Source organism: Parasteatoda tepidariorum, chromosome 4 (assembly GCF_982258835.1).
Source record: "Parasteatoda tepidariorum strain Cologne lab strain chromosome 4, Ptep-v5.0, whole genome shotgun sequence".
Classification (NCBI taxonomy): domain Eukaryota; kingdom Metazoa; phylum Arthropoda; class Arachnida; order Araneae; family Theridiidae; genus Parasteatoda; species Parasteatoda tepidariorum.
The window spans coordinates 67,329,113-67,355,121 of record NC_141758.1 but is presented as its reverse complement, the minus strand read 5'-3'; the positions used below and the strand labels follow the sequence as shown (position 1 = coordinate 67,355,121).

The window sequence follows — 26,009 nt, the reverse complement described above, 5'->3', positions numbered from 1 at the left end:
AAATATAAAAAAGTGAAGAATCATTTTTTAAACAAATCAGGCTGTCAAATGTTTGATGGTAACATTCGAACTTACCTGATATATATTCGAAGCAGTGGCTTGCATTATTTAGGAATAGTAAATCATTTATACTGAAGTTTGAGAAACCGGAAAAAGTAAAATTATATTCAAATTTAATTAAAATCACACTAGAAAAAGAATTATCCATAAAAATATTATTTTTTGTTTCTTATCCTAAACAGAAACGTTTCTAGCATTATCTCTATAAAAATATGATCAGTTTATTAAGAATAATTCGTAAATTTTGTACAGCACATATTGAAAGATCACGATTAATAATTCCAGATTTTTCTTCATTTGCGTGTATAGGTTATTTTTATGAATTATAATAATATTATGATATATAATTGCAATATTATAGCAATTATTTTAATTATATATCATAATATTATTATATTTCTAACTCGCCTGCAGTCAAACTTCTATTTAAACCAATTCTTAACGGGCCACGGGGTTTTCAGAATATATCCGCAGAAATTCTTCAATAAACGAGCAAATTGTAAATTTTGTGGCAGAGTACAAGACATTGACCATCTTATAAAATTTTGTCCCAAATTCCAGATGATCCGTGGCAGAAAATGGGATCAATACACTCAATATCAACTTTATGCTGATATTGACTGCAGGGAGAAAATCATCGAAATTCTTAAATATACCCTCGATGATCTGCTTGCCCCTGCGAGCACACCTGACTAATTTTATCTGGTTTTATTTTTAAACTTTCGGCTTTTAGGTTTTCTGGTTTTAAATTTCTGCTTTTAGTATTTTACTTCGGCACTTGCCGTTTCCATGACTTTATTCTCCCCTTGAACTGGCATCTTCATTATACATGGGACGTTCGAAATGAAATCTTGCTCTTGGTCAAATTCAGCACCCTCTGTCTTACCTGGTGTCATCTTTGAGTGTTATCCTCTCAGTGAAACTTTGGTTTACCTTAGAACATTTTTAATCTTAGAGGCACTTAGCCTTGAAAGGGAGACACTTGAACTTTTAGTCGACTATTTTATTTATTCCACTAGGCTTATTTTAGTCTTTTTTATTTTTAATGTGATTTTTCATATTTTACCATTTGATGTTTCACCTGACCTTACTTTTATATGTTTTTACCTGTATTTTTGATGCTTTTATTGTCGGTTGATTTTGTCCACATTGATGTTTTAAGCTCTTTTAATTTTTATTCTGTTTTATTTTTATTTTACTTTTTCAATTTTGGGATTTTTCCTATGTGTTTTAATCTTTTCAATTTAATACTTTTACTTTTCTGTAGTTTGTTAGTGTTTATTCACGTGCAAACGGGTGAAACCCTTATCCGCAAACTCCTTCGGGGGTAAGTCGGTTACTATTGGTCTTACAGCAATTATAATACTTTGTAATTTAAAAATATTTTTTCGTTAAGTGATAGGAACTATACATAATTTTCCTTTAGATTCTAATCCTTTGTAGACAGTTACAAGTAAAAAAAAGTGAAATTATAAAATTTATTTAAGAAAAAATAGAATTCTAAGAAATTGGCCATACTAAAAACAAAACAATCAATAATATTAAAATTAAATGAGATTTATTTTATTTAGAATAAGTAAAAATATTAGGAGACACGCACGGAGAAAAATATTCTGGCAAAATTGCGATACTGTATGGTAATTACATTTTTGGTATAAAAAATTTAATCCTGGTTATTAAAACTGAAATATACGATATATTAAATATTAATTTGGTAATTTTTCTGTTTATATGGTAAAGGTTTACCGGGAATTCTGACCTTCAAAAATATAATTCTTATTATCTCACATATATTTAGAAATATAAAACTGAAAAGTAAATTTAACCGAATAAATGGTTTTTATACCATGATCCAAAGTATTATGATAAAAGTACGAAATTTTACCACATTTACCTAATTTAAACACGTATAAATTCATATTTTATTCTTAATTTCTCTAAAATCGTTATCGAGAGCTTCGTTAACAATTACCTAGCTTTTTGGTGTTCCAATATAGTCAGAAAAATGGTAAATTTTACTATATTCTTGTCGTTTTTATAAGTGTACCAGACATGACAATTTTCATCGTATATGGCTTAAAATAAATTCGGGAAAATTATTTAAAAAAGTGAACCGTAAAAAGAACATTCAAATAGTGCAGAAGAAGTATGCGTGTTTAATCGTTCTTGAAATTTAGATAATATTTGCTTGCTTTTTTTTTCGATTACCAAATGACACAGCATTTTGAGGGGGCACTCATCTAAATACCGCTAATTGAATTTACGCATTATTATTTCTCCTTAGAATTCCTGCAGTTTTTTTTTTATAAATCTCCAATTATGGATACAAAATAGCGGTGAATACGATTATCGGCTCATCAACTTTATCCAGAGAATGATAAAAATGAAGATATAATAAGAAATCCCGGGTAAAAGGGTTGTTCATGATAAAAAAAATATATTAAGGAATTATAATTTAATAGAATTATAACATCAGAAAAGTTTTAAATAATATGTTTATTTATGTAGATTACAGAAAAATTATAATTATAAAACTCAATATGACTTGAATTTTCTTAGCAGTCTTTATCAACATTCAAATGAAACTGTTGCTCTATGTTGTTCATAAGCTACGTAAGGATTTCCGTAACTTTGGACTACAGTCTACTAACAGTCAGAAATTCTCCTTCTTTAGGCTTTAATGTCAAAATCAATGATTGCCCTTAACCTGAAAGATGAAAGAAACATTTATTTTTATTAAATGGATGCTCAATATAATTTTTTAATTAATAAAAGTAAATAGAAAGATTCGAGCCTTAAAGTTTACATAGGTGGTAAAATGGTGAAGTTAATTGTTTTAATAAATATGTATTTTTCTTATTTCGAGTTAATTGTTCTGAATTACATGAGGAAATAAAATTGTAAGTCGATGCCCACTTAAAATTGTGTGCATTTATATTTAGGTTTTAATTCAAATTAGTTAATTTTCTTTTCATGATATTTAAAAAGAAGACAACGAAAGAAATCTAAAAGAATGAGCAAGAAATTTATGTTAAATTAGACGAAAAACAACTACTTTTGATGGAATTTTGAATGTATTAAACCAATGAAAAATGCGACTGTTTAAAATTTACTTCCTGCCGTTGACTAAAACAATAATTTCGGGAATATTTAATAAAAAAAATTTTTGTGTTTCAACTTTAAAATATGCTTCTGTAACTATTTTTGTACTATTAACTGAACTTACATTCACCATTGTAATCTACTTATAAATGGTATTTTTTATATCGTTTTGAAATAAAGAATAGGGGAGAGTGGGGTCAATTGTAACAGGGTACGATTGTAACAGAGCAAAAATTTCGAGTGTCGGGTTCTAGATTTGGTTCCTAAGTGGCACACAAGGTGTATTTAATAAATCTACATGTACACCCCTGCTGGCAACCATTTTTAGGTACTTGTGAAAGAGTTACATCACAAAAGATATTTTCACGCTACGTAAGTACTTTTTTGGTATTAGAATATTATATTGTAACAAAGTAATTTTGTTTAAACAAATAAAAATTATTAACCGAATATGTAAGTGGACACCTTAATTAACATTTCAATAAAAAAATTTGTTTTGTTAATTAACTAGCATTGTTTTTAACAAATGAAGCTGAAATGGCGTCTTGGGGACGATTGCAACAATAAGTAAAGGAACGATTGTAACAGCTGAAAATAAATAATCTTACGTTTACAAACCATTACTCAACTCTTTAAGAGACGCCAATAGTTTCCTATATCATTTATATTATGTTGCATGTGCATTATTTTATTTGTCACCTTTCACAGCATAAATTAAAATTTGTAACCCCTTAAAGTTAAAAGTTTAACCCTTTAGGTCTCTGCTCATTATTATTTTTACTCCTAAAATATCACTACTATTTTGATCAAATAAAAAAATATATCACAACTATGATAATACGTATAATTAACTATGTTTTAGTTGAATTTATGAGCTGTTACAATTGACCCCGTAAGTGGGGACAATTGTAACAAGTGCACAACTGTCAAAAATTGTTAATAACTAATATAATAACATTTAAAATAAGGTATTTATTGTTTTTCTAGTAGAGGATAATCTACCTTACTCTTCTGTCAATTAATACTAATAATATATTGGATTTTTTGTAAGTTAAAGATAGTTAAGTAAAAAATGTTACAATTGACCCCACTCTCCCCTACAGTTATTACCTACAAGAGTGAACTATCCGACCGAGCAATAAAATTTACTTATTTTTGAATAAAATTACAAAAGATGAAGCTTACTCAAAAACGATATTTTTTGCCGATTATTATTATAAAGATTAGAAATGAAAACGATTATAAATAAAAACGATATTTTTATAAATAAAAGCGATATTTTTATAAATAAAAACGATATTATTATAAATAAAATCGTTTTTATTATATAACGATTATTATTCTAATAAAAACGATTATTATTCTAATAAAAACGATTATTATTATAAAAATTAGAAATGAAATGGCAACTGCTCTTTAGTTAGCTCATTCATTTGATGTACATTTGAAATTCAAATGAAAAAGTTGCATTAAGGGGAGAGAAACTAAATGTTTCGTCAACTTTTGAAAATAATTTTTATTTTCAGTAAAACGCAACCTCTTAAAAAATTAGTTCTTTTTTAATTATTTTTTCTTAAAAATTATTTTTTCTTAAAAATTATTTTTAAATAAAAGGGGGGATAATTTCAAAAAATTGGTATCATTTTTAAATTTTTGATTATGTGCAACAGCTCGATACCATCACGTTATTAAATAAATAAGTAAAAATATTTTTCGCTTGACCCTGCAACTGCCCTGGCGATGCTTTAGACATATTATTTCTTCAAAACTATTTATATTTCAGTTTAGAATAGATTATCCTATTACATCAATTGACACTGTTGTCAACATTTTGGATCATAACAAAAAATATAGACTTTCTTTGATAATAAAGTTATAAAATATTTTAACTGTCCGAAATTCCTGCAAAAATACAGGGAAAAAGACGAGAATGTGTACTAGTACTAGAACTAGCTCGAACGCACAAAAACGAATTTTTCTTTAACAGACTTCTGGAAACTATAGGTTTTTGCTGGGAATTTTATTAAAGAGGCTTTCTTTCAGATATTTTAATATATTGTTTTTTACTTCAATTGTAAATAGCCATCCATTTACCCGGTGCGGCGTGTTGAGTCGAAACTTTTGAGGAAAAATTTCATGAGGTCATTTTTTTTTCAGGATTTACAGTTGAGTCTTACTTTATTTCTGTAATATTACTGAGTCTCCTTTGAATATTCTTCTGTAATTTTACAGAAACGTTCTCTTTTAAATTCACTATAATTTTACACATGAGTTCTGATAAATAATAACAAACATATTATAATACATTATAGTTATATTATAATTATATTTATTATGCACTATTATTATATTATTATACATTATATTTTCATTATAACATAATTATAAATTGTATATAATATTATACATTATGATTATATTATAATACAATTATACATTATATGTTATGATTATATTATTAAATATTTTTGCAGGAAAACTTTTAAAGCGTAAGATAACTTACGATTGGCCAGTTCTCAGTAAATCAAAGCCTTCATTGATTTTATCTAGTGGTAGACGATGAGAAATCAGTTTTTCTAACTGTATTTGTCCATTCAAGACTTTATCAACAAGATGAGGAATATCACGAACTGCCGTGTAAGCTGCAAAAAATATATATTTTATTTAAATAATGTTCTAAGTTTGTCTTATGAAGCATGTAGGAAACTAATGTGCGTTATCAATAATAAAATAACAAATTATATTTAGTATTTTGCATGTGAAAAATATTTTTTGCATTAAAATTATACTAAATGAAATGCTGCAGTGCATTCAAACTATGAAGAATTATAAACGCAGTTTCAATCGGAAGATCTTTTGCAGTTCTGATTGGTACAAAAATACATCTGAGCTTTGCTTTAGCAGTTCAAATATAAATTTTATTTGAAGATCCTCTAAGTCTCATTGATTTTGAATAAATAAAATGATCTACAATATAATGATAGAACAATGAATTCATTAATTAGCTTTAAACTTACATTAAAAACAAATTTTAAAAGTTTTTAACGCTAGAAAGACTGAAAATTAGTATATATCTATATTGCCCCAAAAAGTCAAAATGACTGGATTGTAAAAGAATAAATAATGTGTAGGGAAATTTGTTTAAAATATATTTTTAATATTTTTATATTATTTACAGTTATATAACAAGATATTAGTAAATATGAACAATCAAAAGTTTATAAGTTGTATAAAATTCTAAGAAATTGTGTCATTATATACATCCTTGTTTTTCGAATTGAAATTAAAAGCAGTCAAAATGACTTCCTTAGGTAATCTAGAGCTAATTAATTTCCTAAAGTTTTAATTTTTGGCAAATATAAAAATTATTTTAATTTGCAGATTATTTGTAAGATTAAGTTCTTTTCATTTCGTCGCCCGGTGGCTGAGCGGTAGCGCTTCGTGCTGTCGTGCCACAGGTCCCTAGTTCGATCCTCGGGCCGGGCAAGGCTGACTCAGCCTTTCCTTTCAGTGGGTCAATAAATGAGTACCAAGCATGCTTGGGAACTAAACACTGGGGGTTCCGCGTTCGGCTGACCACCTGTCCGGAACATCTGCTCCTGCACCCCAGAGCCCAAGGTCAAGAATATCTCACCGCTGAGTTTAGTTTAGTTTTTAGTTTAAGTTCTTTTCAGAACAGGTAGAAATATGGAAGGCATGCTTAAAAATGTTCTTACCTTACGCAAGCTAAGTTAATATCTAAAGATCTTTAGAATTCTTTTAAGAAATTATCAAAATTTTTTTTTTTAAAATTATTAACATTATACTCACATCCATAATATGTGCCAACCAGTTGTCTGCCGTATAACAACTCCCAGACCCCTGCTTTCATTGTCGATCCAGTATCATTCAGGCCAACAATTACAGTCTTACCCCAATAAGGATGACTAGAGTTAAATGCTTCTTCCTAAAGAAACAGTGGTAAAAAAGAATTTAAATTTAATGAATGAGACACACTTAGTTTTCAGATTAATTCAAAAGATACGTGTCGGAAAATAGACGCGTGCACCATTTTTATTCGGGAGCGTGAGCTATGCTTTTCAAGACCGTAAATGAAGTGAAGAAATTAATTGAATCGATAAAACAACAGCGAAATGGTATTTGTTTTGATAAACACTCGTTTTTATACCGTAAATTTGAATAAATTTTGAGAAATGTAATTTTTTCACTCTTTTTATAAATATATCATTTTATTAATTATCGTGGTGTGGTGCAAATGTGGCACTCATTTCCTAATATCCTCAACAGGGTTAACCGAATGTGTTTCTACCTAATTCTCTATGTTGGTTCACAGTTCGTCGCCTGAACCAAAATACCCTAAAATGCTCTTAATATAATAAATATAAAGTTGAAAATCAAGAAATCGAATCATTCAGCAAATGAATTGCTAGAACAGAATTAAGAATTTATGTAGCTGTTGTTTTAGTTATTTTACGTCGCACTAGAGCTGCACAAGAGGCTATTGGAGACGGTCTGGGAAACTTCCTTGAGGATGATCCGAAGGCAAGCCATCACAATTTTAATCCTCTGCAGAGTGGATGGCACCCCTGCCTCTGTAGCCCAACGACCTGCACGCGAAGATTAAGAGTTGAAGTTGATTCACTCTTTAATCAAGATCATTGCTTTTACCCTGCCTAATTGAATCATGAAAATCAGAGTCTTACTTCCAAGTTCCAACGCTATCACGCTACTTTGCTATCACTTACTCATTCAATGATGAATTCGGCTGCATTATAAGTGTAAAAAATTGAATACAGACGAACACTTGACAGACTCCATTTTACTTCAATGTTGATGCATTGCGCGCTTGGGTTGGAAAGGATGAACATGTATATTAAATACACTGCTACATCGGATTAATTTCATGACTGAGTGGACCTTAAAAATTTGTCCTCGTATATCCAAATTTTCCAATTTTAATTTTTAAATGTTTCATCTACGGCCTACATAATTGAGTACTGCACTTCAGAAGAAGAATATCACAGCTGATATAGAAAACAATCAGTCAGCTGATTGTTTTCTATATTTAATTTAATAACTGTAATTTATCAGCAGATCTAATTTCAGGTTTACCAGTACAAAAGTTCAACTTCGTAGCCTTGTAATTTCGAACCCAAAAGACAAGAAACTTCTGGATCAACTATTGGACGAAATTTTGCCTTCGTGAAGGACATTACGATGGAACTAATTTGCATTGCCGTTATATGGTTGGCGTTATAAAACTACGAAAACCTTCCACTGTTATTCCGAAAGCAAGGAAGCTCTAACCTGTGATTCGTCTACCGCTGAGGATATTTTACGTCAGCACTGTGGTCGAAGCCAGCCAAGTGTGGAATTACCAGCTGATCGTTCATGAACAAAATGGCGTGTTAAAGTTGATCTAAATTTCAGAATGCAAATTAACGAGAAATTAGTTAAACACAGCGCTGTATCTCACAGCAAATTTAGTGAAATATAATTCTTTCTCTTCTACGCCTTCTACTTAACTTAGATTTATTATTTGTTTTTGTCTTTTATTGTAACCGTGATATGCTTTTGTTTTGAGTACCTGGCAAATTCGATGCATAATTAGTTTGTTTATGTTCTACATGGTTTCGTACGTGTCTCTGTGATAAGTATTAAATATATAGTGAAATAATTGAAATCTTTGTAACAGAATATAGAATGTGTCAATGGAATTGATATTTGACGGGATTCGTATACTCGAAATATAAAGGAAAGAACAATTGTTAATCTAAACAAATGCCACGTTTCAACAACTAAACAGAATCGAGAAACCCTCACTACGTCACTTGTAGGTATACCATTTTTTTTTTCTCTTGAGCTGATTTTCGATAGAAAACAGTTTTATCGTTGCTACTATATATCGAACTATAATCTAATTTTATATTTTTATTTTTTCTCAAATGCTTGATGAAACACGTGGAATAACTTTTTAACTATTCAAATGAACAAAAACTAAGTTTAGCCAATGTGTTATGAATTCTTACCATAGCTGAAAGAATTCCAACCGAGACAAAACAATAGTCAACGCCATCTTTGCACATTTGAGCCAAAGTTTCAGGCACACTTTTAACTTCCTTAGGGTTCAAAAAATCAGTTGCACCAAACTGTTTGGCTGCAATAAGTATAATCAGTTAGAGATAACTCTTAACAGATGAAAAAATTACTTTCATATTTCTAGACGAATAAAAATTTTATGTGGCACAACAAAATCAATTATCAAGAAATGGGAGATATTCATATTTCAAAACGTTTTCTCTATTCATTTCAGATCACGAATATCTTAATTATTTCTTTTAATTAATTGAAAAGAATATCTTTAACATGTTGTGATGTGTATTTAATTTACTTTCATAAATAAAAAAAATTAAACCTTGAATCGAAGATTTATTAAAAAATATATTTTTTATAATATCCATAAGTCTATCTTTTCTTCGGGTTGAAAGGATAAATCGAAGATCCAATAAAATATGAGTAAAGTTCTTCGATTGCAAACTATTCACAGGTAGGATTTAAAGTTTTTTGAACTAAGAAGCCGCCTCCGTTGTGGAAGGAGTAAGTTAGCGGTTTACTTGTTTTTTTTCCTTTTGTTATTTAGCTGTTGGTTATAACGTAAAATGTCACTAGTAGCATGCAGATCATGGTTTTAGAATCCGTGATACTTTTCGCAGGTTGCAAAAAAAAAAAAATTTAGCTAATTTTATTTTTAATTTCTTTTTACTTTACTTAATTATTTTTATTTCATTTTATTATTATTTGTTCTAAAAATAATTAAAATAAAAAGTCGTTGCGATTTACATTTTCCGGCAACTTTTTGCTTGCGCCCGTCTAACCGAAAAGTACCGAACCCCCTTATACTAACTATGAGTGGTGTAGTGTATCTACCACTACAAAAACATGATTCCAATTCACTGGTATATAAGACATGTTAACACGATGCTATGTTGCGGTACCTCTTCATAGATGAAGGTTGACATTGTCTGTAACAACTCACCCCGCATTGGTGACCCGGACGTGATGTGAGCATGCTTCCCTTGACATACTCTCTCACTTCGATATAAACACGCCAAGGGTACCTTTTCATAGATGAAAGTTGACATTGTCTGTAACAACTCACCCCACAAATGATATTTCAGATTTTTTTCCCTATTGTTCCTTAAAAACTGGTTAATTTCTATTTAAAATGTATTACACTAAAGCGAGTATATTTTAATGCTTTATCTAAGTGATCTATTACTTTTTGAGCTTTGTTCATAAATTGTAGGGTGACCAAAATAAGCATTTGGTGGCTTCAAATATGATATTGATTAACTGTCTTACGTCTTAATACATTTTTCTAACAGCTAATTTTCTGTAAATCTTGATGTGTTAATTTTTAATAACAGATGCTTTTCATAACGTACCTAGTTCAAACTTTTTAGCATTGGGATCAATGCCAATAATCTTAGATGCTCCACTGTCTCGGCATCCCATGATGACACACATACCGACTCCTCCAAGACCCCAAACGGCACAAGTTGATCCTGGTGTAACTTTCCCAGCATTCATTGCAGCTCCATAACCAGTAGGAATACAACAGCCAGCTAGACAAAGGGTGTTGGGGTTGGCTTTAGGGTTCACCTGCAGCACAAGTTATAAAAGTTTCAAAATTGAGGGGAAAATCCACTAATTTTAATATCGGTGCTTTATTATCGAAATATTTCTCTTTATATCTCTCAAAATCATTATTAAAAGTATGGCAATAATGAAACAACAAAACTCATAAGCATATAAAAAAATACAAATACAAAAATGGAATTTTTTTTTTGTCTCAACACCTATTGTTTTGAAGCTGAAAAAGAACAACGTGGAGAGACAAATAATGGTTTAATCTACAGTAGAGCTATCCAGTCTATAGTAGAAGTTTGCAGTTATGAAGTCTACAGTAGAATCATCCAGAAAGTAGCGAATTATGGATGGTGTTTTCTACACTAGGGGACGCTGCAAGCTCCATACCGCCTATACTTCCGGGTTACTGTTTCCGGTGTATTTTAAAGCTAGTTGGCTCACAACGTGATCATTGTGTTTTGAGAATCTTGCAAACGTGGTATTTGATTACTTATTATTTGTTTTTATAATGCTAACAATACTTGCGCTCACAATGCTAAAGGTGCTAACACTAGCGTAAGATGGTACACAGCTTGCAACAAGAACAAACAGTAATAAACAAATGGAAAGAGGCCAAATCAGGAGTTACTCAAAACGAGTTATTCAAAATCTAGCAACCATGTCACCTTTTTTAACAATATATCTATAAATAACTAAAACAGATTTTCACCTCCAGCTCACCAGAATTACTTAATAACATTAATATCTCATGAAATACGGCAGATTTGAGCTCAGAAATTATCTAGTTTATTTCTTTTATTGAAAACAAAATTATCCGTCTGAAAATATCGTCTCCCAGAATAAGCTGTAGTAAGCAGTTGCAAACTTTCTAACAGGAACCAAAGCAGGTATTGAGCTCGAGATTGTTATTGTTTACATTTTTATTATGAAATAACAAGCTTAAAGGCAAACTAAAAAACCACCTCGTGAAGCACTAAACTAAGAAAAGGAAATATATTAAAAATAAATTAAAGTGGAAGCACTGATATACACGGCATACTGACATTATTTCATGTTCATGACTTCGCTCTGGTATGAGGTAATTATTTTTTGTATTTCATCTTCATGCATATACATATATACAAAATATGGTTGATATAAGTTATTATATATAAGGTATCCTGTTTTGAGTACGTTGCGTAACGTTAAATTATTTTAAAAAAGAGAAAATAAATAGTATTAATTAGATTATAAGCTATGATGAAACGTACTTTTGTAACATTAAATTGAGATGTTACGATATATTCAGAAAATAATCCTAAGGAACCCATTTGACTGCATTTCTTCCCTTTGGCTGCAATACGAGAGGTACCATCCATTTGCAGATTGTTTCTCTGTTAATAAATACAACATAAATAACTTTTTAAATCAAATTAGCATAAATAAATTGAAGTAAAAAAGAGTATTCATTGGAAAATTAATAAAACTGTTAACTTTTAGTTGCAGGAAGGCAAAAAAATAACCAACGATATAAAAAATCGATTAAAGAAAAACGGAAGAAAATAAAAATAGATGTACTGTTTTCAGGGATCTGTTTAGCAAACCAGTTTTTATTCTCATAAAAGTTTGAAATTGAGGACAATAGATGGCTGAAAATAACTGCCTTCTGCTGGATGTCTGACCATTCCAGTATATTTATTTGCACGCGAGTCTATTAATCAAGTTTTTAAATTCCACAACTTTGTTAGTGCAAAAGGTGGTTATTTTGATAATATTTTTTTTTTTTTTTGGAAAATAAAGTTGACATCACGATCTGCGAACGAAATTTGTTGCTAATTTTGATGCTTCGTGAAAAATAACTTCTAGTTTCCGAAGTTCTGATTTTTATGACGTACCGGTTTTCATTTAATAGATTTTTCGAACTAATAGTTCTTTTTTGAAGAGCTGTTGCTTTATTATGTTGAAAGATAAGCAAATTCAAATCGAAAAATTTTATGGTGAAATCTGGGACCAAAATTAATTAAGGAACACTTTATATAATAACTAATACGCATTATTTTTTTATTCACCAATATTTTCATTACAGAGTGTATTCGACTCTAAGTAAGAGAATAAAAAAAAAAACAGTTTTTGGTTACAACATAGTAGACAAAGATAAAAAAAAATCAAACTCACTGGCTGTTTTCGGCACACATTTGTTTTTGGGCTCATACAGTAGTCGCAGTCCCTGCAGTATGCTTCGAATGTACACACTACGATGTCACCTATAAAAGTGAAAGTGCATTAAACAAATGCATTTAATATTCCCCTCATAGAAGGTTTAAAAAATAAATTTACCTATATATATATATATATATATATATATATATATATATATATATATATATATATATATATATATATATATATATATATATATATATATATATATATATAAATAAAATTAAGGTAAAACTAAGGAAAATTAGAGACATATAAAAAAAAGGGGGGGGAATATAATTAAAAAAAATAACAAACAACTAATTAAAAAAAGGGTGAATTTTTTTTTTAAAAAAAAGCTGGAAGAAAAAAGATATAATCTTTTCATCAGCCCACACGATTATATCCGCAAAAAAGAGTGCTTTATGATATTGTATCAATATAGCCAAAGCAAAATATATTAATACAATAGTGTGAGGAGCACTCAAAAAAACTTTTTACAAAAATTACAACTAATAAAAATAACACGTAATAACAGTAATAACAGTAACATATAATAGTAAAAATAACACGTAAAAACAGAAAATAAAATTAAAAAAAAAAAGAAAAAGCAGTATAAAACAAAAACTATAAAGCGAGTAGCGAAATCAGATGTACTTACATGAATATATATATATATATATATATAGTTAAGTTTAATTTGTTTTAGTTTTTAAAGTTTAAATTTTTGTTTTAAAACAATATCAATTTTAAAAGTGGTATACTTCTGATTCCCTTGTGTTGGAAAAAATAACAACAACAAAAAACTCATTAAACAATATGATTTTTTCTGAACAACAATCAATATTGTTTTGTGCGAATTCTATGAAAACTAGAAGCACTGTGTTTTTCTGTTCTAATTTTTATAAGACAAGTAATACTGCGTTGTTCTGTACGAATTTATCTTTAAGAGTTTGGAGCATTACCTTTTTCAAACCTATCAACGCCTTCTCCTAGACTTTCGATTATACCAGCACCTTCGTGGCCTAGGACAGTTGGGAATGACCAATTTTTGTCACTTCCATGCTGCATATGAACGTCTGAATGACAAAGGCCAGCTGATGTCATCTGAAAATATAATTGCATTATATGTAAGGTAAAATTGTACACAATTTTGTGTTAAGTGCAATTTTTTACGAAATGAAACCAATTATATGTAAAGCACCGTTATGAGAATTCCGCAGAATTATAATGAATTAAGAAAGTAAATTTGTTTCACAAGTAAACGTTCTTATATTACACTCGTGGAAATTAATAAAGTATTTACATGTGTTGTAGATGGCTCAAAATATCTTCAGTTGAGAAATATGCAGTGGAGTTATAAAAAAAATCTATAACCTGAATAAAAATTAATCTCTGTAACGCTCAATAAAGACTTAATTGGGAAATACAACGATATAAGGGACCATCCATAAATTATGGCAAATTTTTTAAAAATATTTTTATACCTCTTTGGCATGGAATGTCATATCTTACCAAATGCTATATTACATCAACGAATGCTAGAAGATTACAAACAAAATACGCCACAGATCGTGTTCCAAAATCTTTACTATTATAATACTTTAATTGCTTGTTTCACAGTACCTCGTATGGATAAAAATGATTAGAAAGGTACTGATTTTGATGAAAAATAGGAAAAAATATGAAAATTAAATAAATAAATATTTAACCAGTCTACTTAAAAATTTTATTTTAACCAAAATATGTGATGCCCCACTTCTTGTTGAGTCCTCCCTATCGCTTGTCCTAAACTTTAATTTGAGGATGGTCCCCAAAACGAAAAATCTACCACCATATAAAAAATAACAATCTAAATTTGTAGTTCAATTTTTGGACCGTACTTTTGTGTTCAAGGTACTCTCCATATCTAGTAGTTGCACGATTGTAATTGAATAACTTTAATGATCCCTCAGACTATTTTCAATCTATTAATTTGAAAACACAATTTCTTACAATTTTGTGATTTTTTCCGAAATTTAATAGATTACTAATAATTTCACTTTATTGCGTATATTAATGAAATGTTTGAAGCTTAAAAAAATATAAATGATTGTGGTAGTAGATTTTTGAAATAGTTTTTATTTAAAATATAGTTAGAGGCAGAAAATTGCATTATGTTTTACGGTTTTTGAAGTTTATATTATACTTGTTAAATTTGTGTCAGGGCATTACGCTTTATCAATGATGTAAGCGTATCACTGCTAATAGATATAATACCCAAGTATATGATCTGAATAAGTCAAACATAATATCGTAGTTAATAATAATACCAAGAAACTGAAGAGGTATTATACTTCCTTAAAAACTTCATTGGACTCAAAAATATAAAAATGGTAATAAAAGTCGACAAGTTTCAAGCATTCAAAAACAGATGTCATTTCTTTAGACTTGTCAAACTTAAATGCCTCTCAAGTTTTGGGAATGTTTTTTTTAAACTATGGCTTTACTTTACGTCTGACAAGTCTAGAGAGTGGGTGACTATTTTTTGAGAGCTTGAGACTTTTATAATCATCTTCATATTTTCCTAAGGCAATTAAATTTTTAAATCAAAAAAATTTCGTAGTATTAGAGTTTATAACAGTAGACATAATTTGACAATATTAGCTTGTTTGTTGCTAGCTCAGTATTCGAAATAATAAAAAAAAAACCACCATTAGAGTTGTTCACTTCGTTTTTAAAGTATGGTTTTGAGTAAAGATTCCATCCACATACCTAGCTGTAATAATGTTTTTTTAGAAAAAAAATCACTGTGAAATTTCACATACTCTAACTCGAACTTCTCCTTTTTTTGGAACATCTACTTCGACTTTTTCAATGGAGTATTGTTGTCCCACTTCCCATACAACTGCAGCTCGGCAGGTGATTGGCTGAAAAATAATTTTGATTATGTTTCATCGAATTATTTTTGACATTAAAAATTTGAGTTCTAAAGACACTAGCTGGAATAAAATTTTCGCTCGTCACTATTTTGCATTCCTGAAAAGAATGAACCTGAAATTCGAAGCATATTTATAGCAATGATAATTATTTCAAATCAAAATATGTTTGTCTTTTAATGTTTTAATGTTTCCAAAATCAATGGTTTCGTAAGTGAAAAGTGAGTGACTCAGAATTCTTTGTTCAAATTAGAAGAAAAAGTCGTTGCTTGAATTCGAAAGACTTCTACTCTTCGCTTCAATTAGCCCCTTAACGATCGATTAATTTTCAAGAAAACAGTCATAAAAGTGTCGATTTTGCCAAATGCATGTAGTTGATTAGTGCTGACATCCAGTTTAAAATAAACTATCTACAATTACCTAGAAAATATCCTGGTACTGCCATCTGGTGAGTAAAATGAGAAATAAAATGTTTTCGGGTTTAAAAAAAATGAATTAGTTTTATTCTTATTGGCACGTTACTACTGAACACTTCAGCCCGGAAATTTAAGGGGAGCGAAAAATAGAGGGCGAAAACTCACCCCGTCATTTTCACGCGAGCGAGAAGGAAGGGATTAAATCCCTGGATCAATAAGGCATGATAGTCTGATTCAGTCATATGCATGCCTGTTTTTCAGGCAGATGGGTGCGATTGTTCTTGTTTTCCAGTGACACCATCTATGGCCAAGAATTCGACTTCCGTCACAGTCATACGTCACACCCGCTTATAGGGCGGGCCCATTCATACATCCATTCATTCATCCACAGATCTTAATTTTGACTTGAATCAGAGAACGATCGATCTCCAATCCAGTACCCCTAGAGGTATTGATTTGTTATGGGAACATGGAGGACTTTGCGACTCGACAGATTTAACGTGCATCAGTCTCCATTTACTAGACGGGGAGTCTTCGGTCAGCGGGGTTCGAACCCACGAACTATCGGACATGGCTCCCTACCGACCAGGCTATCCCTGCCCAGGCACGATAACCTAAACGTGCAAATTGAAACTCAATTTTTCTTTTATGTATCCGACTACTTTCGACAATGTTTTTGAAAGCAATAAAATAAAATTTAGAAAAAAACGAGTTTATATGCTTTATTGTGCGCAAGAACTCATAAAACTAGCAAAAAAATTATTAATAATTATTATTTTTAAACGGCTACTTTAGGTTAAAATAAAGCATTTTTTGCATATATGCTAAGCAGTGAAAAAAGTTCCATCACCCAAAACAAAGAATCCTTTGAGGATTTTATTAAGAACGCTATCAAGGCTATGTTTTGAGCTATTATCTTAAAAGCAAGTACTACTGAGTAAGGCATCAATGTCGCTAAAAAAAGCAAATTTTTAACAATGCGAAAAATTATTCATAAGAAATGAAATTCTCCTTTTTTTTCTTATTCTGTTGCTCAAAACATGAGCGCCATAATCATAAACACTCATGAATAATTTCAAAAATTATTTTAAAAACAAGCAATATATATAAAAGAAAATTACTTAGGCTAACAAAGAAAAATTTTATTTTAGTTACTTTTTATTAAATAATTTTTAAAAAAATTATCTCTCACATAAAACTAAAACTAATCAATTAAATTTATTTAATTAGTTAATATTTGAAAAAACTGTATTAACAACAAGTGTCATCCACTGCAAGTTTAAAAAAATTATTTGAACTTGAATAAAAAGTATTCTATTCTTGGATGAATAAAAAGTATTCTATTAATGATTTGAAATTTGAACAAGATATATAAATGCATATAGGGAAAGTGTGATCTAATAGTAGAAATTGAGAAAAAAGAAAGGTGCGTGGTAGCTAATAGAACCAAATTAAATTTGGTTGAGAAAAATCTGGAAAACCAAATTTAATTTGGTTTTCCAGAGTCGATAAAAGAGCACTTTGATAAAACGGTAGGATCAAAGTGTAAATCAGTATCTGAAATTGTAAGGTTATTACTTAGTTAAAAATGTTATTTTATAATCAAAGGATTGAGTTCTTGTTTTTATCATTAGAAACAAAATTCTGTTACAATTACTGACTTTAGACAATTGTTATATAATGCTAAGAGTTATCACTGAAAAAAAAAACTGATTGTATACAGACATGGAGGCAACAGTCTACAATTGTTTACTAAGAATTAAACGAAGAACTTATGATGTTACTGTTTAATGAAAATCCATTTTAAAAATAAATAGTGTACATTGTTTTTAAAAAAGGAAATCTTATTTTTTTTTACTGTACAATAAGTTATACTTTCTCAAGAATTATATTGCTAAATCGTACAACTTTTTTTCTTATCTTTTCTTAGCTAATTGAATGTATTCGTGTCACGCGATTTTCTTATCCTAGAGATTAAGAATAAGTTGATGTCAGAAATTAAATATTTACTTAATTTACCTGATACATTAGCCAAAGAGTGTAATTAATTAGGTTACATAAAAAAATTCCCATAAGTTTATGCACTCTTTATGTTCATTTTTGTGCAAACATTTTCAAATGGTAATATTATCTAGGTTATGCTGATACAAAGATAAAATTCTACACGAAGTTCACCCAGGAGTTAAAGTATATGCATATTTGTTTAACTGATAAGTAATTATCATTTAACATTCAGAGCATTAACCTCATAAAACTGAGCATAACTTTTATTTTAAGTAAGGAAAATATTTGAATTTAATAAATCACTCAAAATTTATTAAAAAAATTTAAATAATCTTTAGCAATTTTAAATTTTAATTGGAAAATAAAATTTAAATAAGAGATGTTCAGACTTAAAAAATATTAAATTTATTTTCTGTTGCAATTAGTGCATTTTATATGCATAAAATCTGTTTACAAGTGAAATTTATTTGCTTGTAAAAAAGATAGTTTAATATCAGTGTGGTAACTAATGGTACTCAAAATATGAAATGCATCAGTATAAAATTTTAATATTTATACTAAAATGCATACAAATCAAAAATGCGATAGAATGTTTTGGTTACTCAGAAATAATTCTAGCAATAGTTGGGTATTATATTAGGTAATATTTTATTAGTTAACTACAAACGCAGATATTAATTAAAATGCTTAAAAAAAAGATGTTTTGTCAGAAACTTACTGACTTTTTTTCTATTTAAGTACGTCTTCAACCTAACACACTTCACAGTCCGTTTTAAAAGGATGACTCAATCATACATCCATCCATTCATGCATCCACGGATCGTAATTTTGACCTGAACCAGAGGACGATTAATCCAGAGGTATTGATTTGTTACGGGAGCTTGGAGGACTTCGTTGCCCGACAGGTTTAAATGTGCCAGTCTCCATTTATTACACGGGGAAGGCGACTGGAATAAGACTCATGTCCTTTTGGGCCTAACGCCCTACCAACCACTAGTAACTCCTTTACTAGTAATGCAGTTATGCACACAGACAGAAAAGAGTAAAAAATTCTGCCAAAACTACTGTATTAGTATGGTAATGAAATTTCTGATACAGAAAGAAAAACCTATATCTTAAAAAAAAAAAAAAAAAAAAAAAAAAAAAAAATATATATATATATATATATATATATATATATATATATATATATATATATATATATATATATATATATATATATATATATATATATATATATATATATATATAATAAATAAAAAAAATACAAGAAAACACGAAGAAAGTTAAGAAAAACAATAAGTTTCATTTATTGCGCTTAAGCTGCAAGTAGACAGAACTCATTAGATAAGTTCAAAATGAAGATAAAACAAGGAAAAATTATTGACATATGAAAAAAAAAGGGGGGGGGGAAATAATAAGTAAAAAAATAACAAACAACAGTTTTTAAAAGAAAAAAGAAAAAAGGATGAAATTTTATTTCAAAAAACCGGAAAAAAAAAAGATATAATCTTTTCATCAGCCCCCACGATTATATCCGCATAACAGAAATAAATAAAATTTCATCCTTTTTTTTTCTCTTTTAAACTGTTGTTTGTTGTTTTTTTACTTATTATCCCCCCCCCCTTTTTTTTTCATATGTCAATAATTTTTCTTTGTTTTATCTTCATTTTGAATATATATATATATATATATATATATATATATATATATATATATATATATATATATATATATATATATATATATATATATATATATATATATATATATATATATATATATATATATATATATATATATATATATATATATATATATATATATATATATATATATATATATATATATATATATTCCAACCATTCATCTAAACCATTCATTCGGTATTTTTCCGTTCACATGGTAATGGTTTACCGGAAATTTTAGTTTTCAAAATTATAGTTCTTGTAACCACACATATAGTAAAATTATAAAATTTAAAAGTAAATTTAATCTAATAATTGGTTTGATGTCATGCCTTAAGATATCATCATAAAACTACCAAATTTTTTCACAGATCATAAAACCATATTTTATTTCTAAATTTACCAAAAATCATTTCCTAAGAGCTTTGGTAAAAATTATCGAGCTTTTGCGCTCAATTAGAGACTGAAACATGGTAAATTTTACCTCTCTGGGAAAATTTACGGCACCCTACTGGAGCATATTTTTTTCTCAGAGCATATTAAAAACATTTTCTTAAAAACATTCTTATTACAGAGTTGTTAAGAACTCATTACAGAGTTCTTAAAAACATTTTCCAAAAGAAAATAACTTTAATAAATATTTAATACTAGGTGGCTCCGCCCCCTGCTCGCTAACGCTCGCCAACCCCCGAGAATTGCTACGCAATCCTATGTGGTTCACGCCGTGAACCATGGCTCGCTGCGCTCGCTCGCCAATGAACACAATGTTCTAGCACAAAGACATAATATATTATCATCAAAGACATACTATTTTATCATCAAAGACATAGTATTATACTTATGTAGAAGAATTCTATCAATGTTCTTATTGGCTTTTAAAAAAGTATATTAGCTAATTAGATTGTACATGGTGAAAAAATCAAAACATTAGCTAAATGAGAAACATATTAGCAAAATAAATTATCAAATATTGCAGTTACTCACCTAAATTCAAGTAAATGTGTATAATAAATTAGTTAATGCTAGAAATTCTGAAACTTTTAGAAAAAAAAATTTATTATTTTAAAATATAAACTTTAAACCCTAACTTTTCCTTGTGAGATAATAATCCTCAAAAAGTCTTTCATTTTCAAGAACACAAAAATTTGTTTTATCGCCAAAATGAAATATTTTTTGGTGATCAGCATTTTTGAAATCAATTTTTATATTAATTAACAATTATAATAAAGTACATAACATTTTAGAACAAAATAAGGATGTTTTACATACAATAAATTAAAATGCATGACTGTTAACATTACCCGAGAAATACCAAGTGGAGGTCGCCATGTTGCATTTCTAATCGGGGAGTTTTGATTTTGGCAGTTCCCCTTGCCAACTGCCAATAGAAGTTTCAATTAAATTTTTTCCAAAAAACATTTTTTTCTGCAAAGCTCTAAGAAATTAACTGAAAGGCTGTCAAATGTCGCAAAAGTCTGACCTTGTGACTTATTTACAGTCGTGGAGAAGGCCAGCCTAATTAATTCCTAATTGAGTTTAAATTAAATATTATCATGTTTTTAGGGCATGAATCTGAATTGAACAACCTGATAATGCTCACTCTGGTTATTGTTTCCGTTTTTAAAAGCGCTATATGTTGAGCCACCTCATGTGACATTTGCCATGTGACATTTTTAGCAGCAATGATTGGTCGATTTTCTAGTGTTGCCATTCGGGGAGTTGTAATGAGGCCTTTTTTTATCGCCGTGTAAGAGAAATATATATATAGATAATTTGATTATCAAAGATGAATTTATAAAAGTTTGTCACTTACTTAATGGATAACCGAACATTAAAAAGAAAACATTTCTCTTTCACTTTTTATTACGCTAAGTTCATTTCCTCTGTATGTAGAATAATTTAGTCCATTATATAAGTATTTTCGAAGTCTGGATTTTGTTCTTTACTTTAAGCTTACATTAAGAGCTAAAATTGTCCTTTGTTTATATCAGCACTTTTGGCTTTTCTTTTAATTTCAATCATTTTTTTGTTTCAGCGTAAAATGTATAGAAAAATTTCTGAAAAATTGTAATAAATTTCTCGAAAGTTGTTGATAAAAGGGAAAAGAATCGGCTTTTATAGTCAAATATTTTCTCGTACAAATGTTTTCTCCCCAATAAAAATAAATATATATAAGCTAAACAAATTGTGAGATGATTGTAAGGAAAAAAAAAGTTATTGCGTTTTTGAAAAAAGCGAAAGTTGTAACCTATACATAAGTAGAAAATTTCAAATTAAAATCAACTTTCCTGTAAATTGTAAAGATATGAATCATGAGGATGAAATTTTGACTATTTCAGAATGTAAAAAGTCAGGGATTTATTTCAACTAAATTCAGAGAAAATTGTTCAAAAGTCACGTTTTAAAGATGCACAGCCCCATTAAACTTAAACAATATTTTATTAAAAAAAGTAAAAGTATCGAAGTAAAAGTTATGGTTTATTCAAATTCAACTTAAACTTTTTCTCTGAAAAGCATATTTAATTACAATAAAATAATGTTTTATATACTTTAAAAGTCATAATTATTTGTGGAATCTTCTTTGATTAAATAAGGATTCAGACTTTGAAATCAAAAGTTAGGTATTGATAAGCAAAAATTTTTTTATCATAAAAATTAAGCTCACTTTAGAAGAGCATTTGTACTTAGACTGGGAAATAAAATACTTCTAATTTCTGGAAAAATAACAAATAAAAAAAAAACCGTGAAAAAATAATAAGTTTTAGAATTCGCAAAAAATCGTAGCAAATTTGAAAACACGTGAAAATAATAACAAATTTGAAAAATCTCGAAAATAATAACTTAATAATTAATGTTGAATAATTATGTTGTATTTGTTAAAAAAAATGGATTTGGGGACAATACAGAAAGTGATACAAAAAAAAACATAAATCTTACAGAAAAATATTATCAGAACGACACACAAAAATTTATAAATTAATTTGCATGCAAAAACTGTAAACATACTGTAACGTATCATAAGCTATATCAAGAACTATTCAGTTTTTCTTTTAAATAAAAACTTTTATTAACAAACACAAACATTAAGAAATATGCAATACCCGTAACGGGATAGTGAAAACATCATAAACAACTAGAAAACCCGTAACGGGATATAAGGAAACTCAAATTCCACAATAAAACTAATCTAAAAAGAATCAACAACTCTGTCGTTCTAAATATTGACTTCTAATTTAATCGTCTGCTTTTATTTTTAAGTTTATCTCTTTATGCGTTTACTTTATTTTAATTATGATTTTGCAAACCCATTATTTCTTTAATATTTTTAGACTTTACAATCGTCTGCTTTTATAAATTCTTTAATATTTTTAAACTTTACAATACTTTTAGTTTAACTTTGAAATTATAATCAAAATATTTTCTTAAAGTATTTCAATCCATCAATTGTATTACACTTTAAAATTAGAGCTAATATCGCTACTTTAATTTCATCTGTTGCAAAGTAACAAACAGTATACTGTACCTTGCCAGCTGTTGCCATCCTTGAGTGAGTGTTCTGAAAGAAATATTCGAAACACTGTTATTAATATATATTATATAAAATAAAAAAAGTAACAATATAAAATAGTTCTACAACGAATTACGTAAAATAGAGGAAAACAGCTAATTCAAATACAGGCGTAATAAGATTTGTTACCTTTCTTGTTCCATGTAAAACGTGGATGAATTATGTTTAAGTAATTATTTCTAACCATCTTTTTTAATTTAAGGTAAAAAGTGATGTTATGCGTATTATTTTATGTTAGCCTATTTACACCGGCCACAAAAAGTGGTCTGCATATGAAAAGCACTGATGCGAAAAAAAGCACAGATTTGTTTTCAACAAATGTATATTTTTCTCTTTGACAGTCCAGAGAAGTAGTGCACATTGTTCCACTTAAGCTTTATTGATGTTAATATTTAAAGTGGTTATAAAATGCATTCGTTAATATTTTTATCTTCATTTAATGAAATTGTTCTAAAAGATATTAACCACCTCTACACATAAATAAATTAAAACACTTTTATTTCGGTATTTAAAGAAGCTGCGTTGTTGAAAAAAATCATGCTAATAAAATGAAATTGAAATGTTATATCACTATTAATGCAAAGAATCTTAAAAAGGAAGTGTAAAATATTAGCAGCTGTGACAGTGCTTGAAATTCAGATTCAAATATAAGTGTTTGTACCATTATTACAATATAGCAGACAAAACTATTTTAATTTTCCTAAATAAATCTTAGAAATGAAATATTTGTTCCACCACTTTTTCTGTTTTTTGATAAAACGAATAATTTTTTAAAAAGATTTTAGGCAAAAATGAGTTGAGAACGAATTTTAATTTGTGGTACTTAAATTATTTTTCGATATTTTATTTAATTTTTAATATCAAAAAACAATTTTTCTTCCGCATATAAAAATAGTTGAAATAAACAAAAGAGTGATTAGGGAATTTGAAGTTTTCCCTGCTATACGTTTTCTTAAGAACGTTTTTTTTTTCTTAGGTTGGATTCTGTGTTGCGAGTTTTAGAAACATTATAAAAATTTTAAAATAAAAAAGATCATAGTGAAAATATTAAAATACCTATTCAAAATACAATGAAATATCTTTTTTCAAAGATGAACGATAAGAACTCTAAGAATTTAAATAACTTGATTTGCATTTCTGTAGTTTAAAACTAACCCAACTTAGTTCTAAATTTTTACATTATGTATTTTATCATTCAGCGTAAATTTCTGAATTCTTTAAATCTCTTATGCTATGTGTCACGTTAAATATGTTTAATTTTGTGCATTATAATTGCATTTTTTTTCTTGTACTTAGTTTAAATGTCTGATTTTACTGTGCTTCAAACTTACAATTATGAATAACAATAGACGAATATAAAACTTATTTTAATTTTTAAGCACATATTGTCTTTCATCATCCATTTTTACAAATTAAATTATTTAACACGAAAAAAAAAATTTTAAATATGTAAATCTAATTTTTTTGCAAATTACACTTCTAAAAGCACTTTTTAAACGCATCTTCAATTAAAATGTTTATTCAGCGCGTTTTCAATTAAAATAATTACAAAAATAATGTTTTATTATTCTTTTATGATATGTGCCGTTGATTTTGATAGTGAAACAGTTCTTTTTTCCTAAGTTGAGATATTTAAGGGTTAACTTTTGAATGGATTTAAAAATATGGATGAAGGTTCATCAACTTGGGTATTTGTTTTTTACACTACAATTTGATTTAACTTCCATATGCAGTGATGATTATTAAAATTGTAAAAAGAAATAAAAATTTTTAGCTCCTAATAGACTTATTCCACTTTCAAAAATAACGGTTCATATGACTGAAACAATACTCTTTCAACCGTACTAACGAACTATACAGCTTATTAAGAGGCAAATACTATTTTCACAATGTTCCATCAATGATAATTTATATGAATTTCAATTATTGTTTTTTTTTTTTTTTTTAAACTCTTTACTTTTTTTTAAGCATTATCATCTAGATGTGAATTATTTTATTGAAAACTTATTGTTATAATGGCTTTGAATTTGGAAAAATATTTAAAAGTAGAGTTGACTTACTTTTCAAAAATAGGAGAAACACGAGGGTTAAGAAATCTGCCCTAGGTACACCAGGAATCACGTGAAGGCGTTCTTTTTATTTGCTGTCTACGATATTATATCACTCGCTTATCACATTATGCTTTCTTTCATTTTTGTTAAAATTTTGCTTAAACTTTATTTTCTCATTCAGCTTTGATTTCTATAGTTGAAGGTCAAGTTTAGAACAATTCAAGTGCGATAAAGCTTTTGTGCTTTATCAGCTTTCCTTAAGGTCTTTCAATCTCTTGTAGATAAAAAAAATTGCTCTGAAGATAGCTTTAACAATAGCATTAACTGGAATTTTAGTAAAGTGGACACATTATCGAATTTCTTTTCTTTTCAAT

General features: G+C 28.4%; 1 protein-coding gene across 1 annotated transcript; it reads right to left on the bottom strand.

Annotated features, from left to right (window-relative positions):
* Nucleotides 1-2,537: 2,537 nt before the first annotated feature.
* LOC107446065 (alcohol dehydrogenase class-3 chain L) lies at nucleotides 2,538-25,693 on the bottom strand. Its single transcript, XM_016060598.5, has 11 exons — nucleotides 25,645-25,693; nucleotides 23,540-23,572; nucleotides 15,798-15,899; nucleotides 13,956-14,097; nucleotides 12,967-13,055; nucleotides 12,063-12,185; nucleotides 10,608-10,824; nucleotides 9,192-9,319; nucleotides 6,973-7,108; nucleotides 5,666-5,804; nucleotides 2,538-2,767 (listed from the first exon to the last, which is right to left on the bottom strand). Exons 2-11 carry the CDS (start codon nucleotides 23,555-23,557, stop codon nucleotides 2,731-2,733), a joined length of 1,131 nt encoding a protein of 376 aa, XP_015916084.1. The 5' UTR covers nucleotides 23,558-23,572; nucleotides 25,645-25,693; the 3' UTR covers nucleotides 2,538-2,730.
* Between the last annotated feature and the right edge of the window lie 316 nt (nucleotides 25,694-26,009).

What these genes read in the sequence shown, in the direction of transcription:
- LOC107446065 (XM_016060598.5), bottom strand. An exon ending in TGCTAAAAAGTTTGAACTAG is followed by an intron (nt 9,320 to 10,607) that starts GTACGTTATGAA and finishes TACTTATTGCAG; the next exon opens with CCAAACAGTTTGGTGCAACT. An exon ending in TTACTGAGAACTGGCCAATC is followed by an intron (nt 2,768 to 5,665) that starts GTAAGTTATCTT and finishes TTCATCTTTCAG; the next exon opens with GTTAAGGGCAATCATTGATT.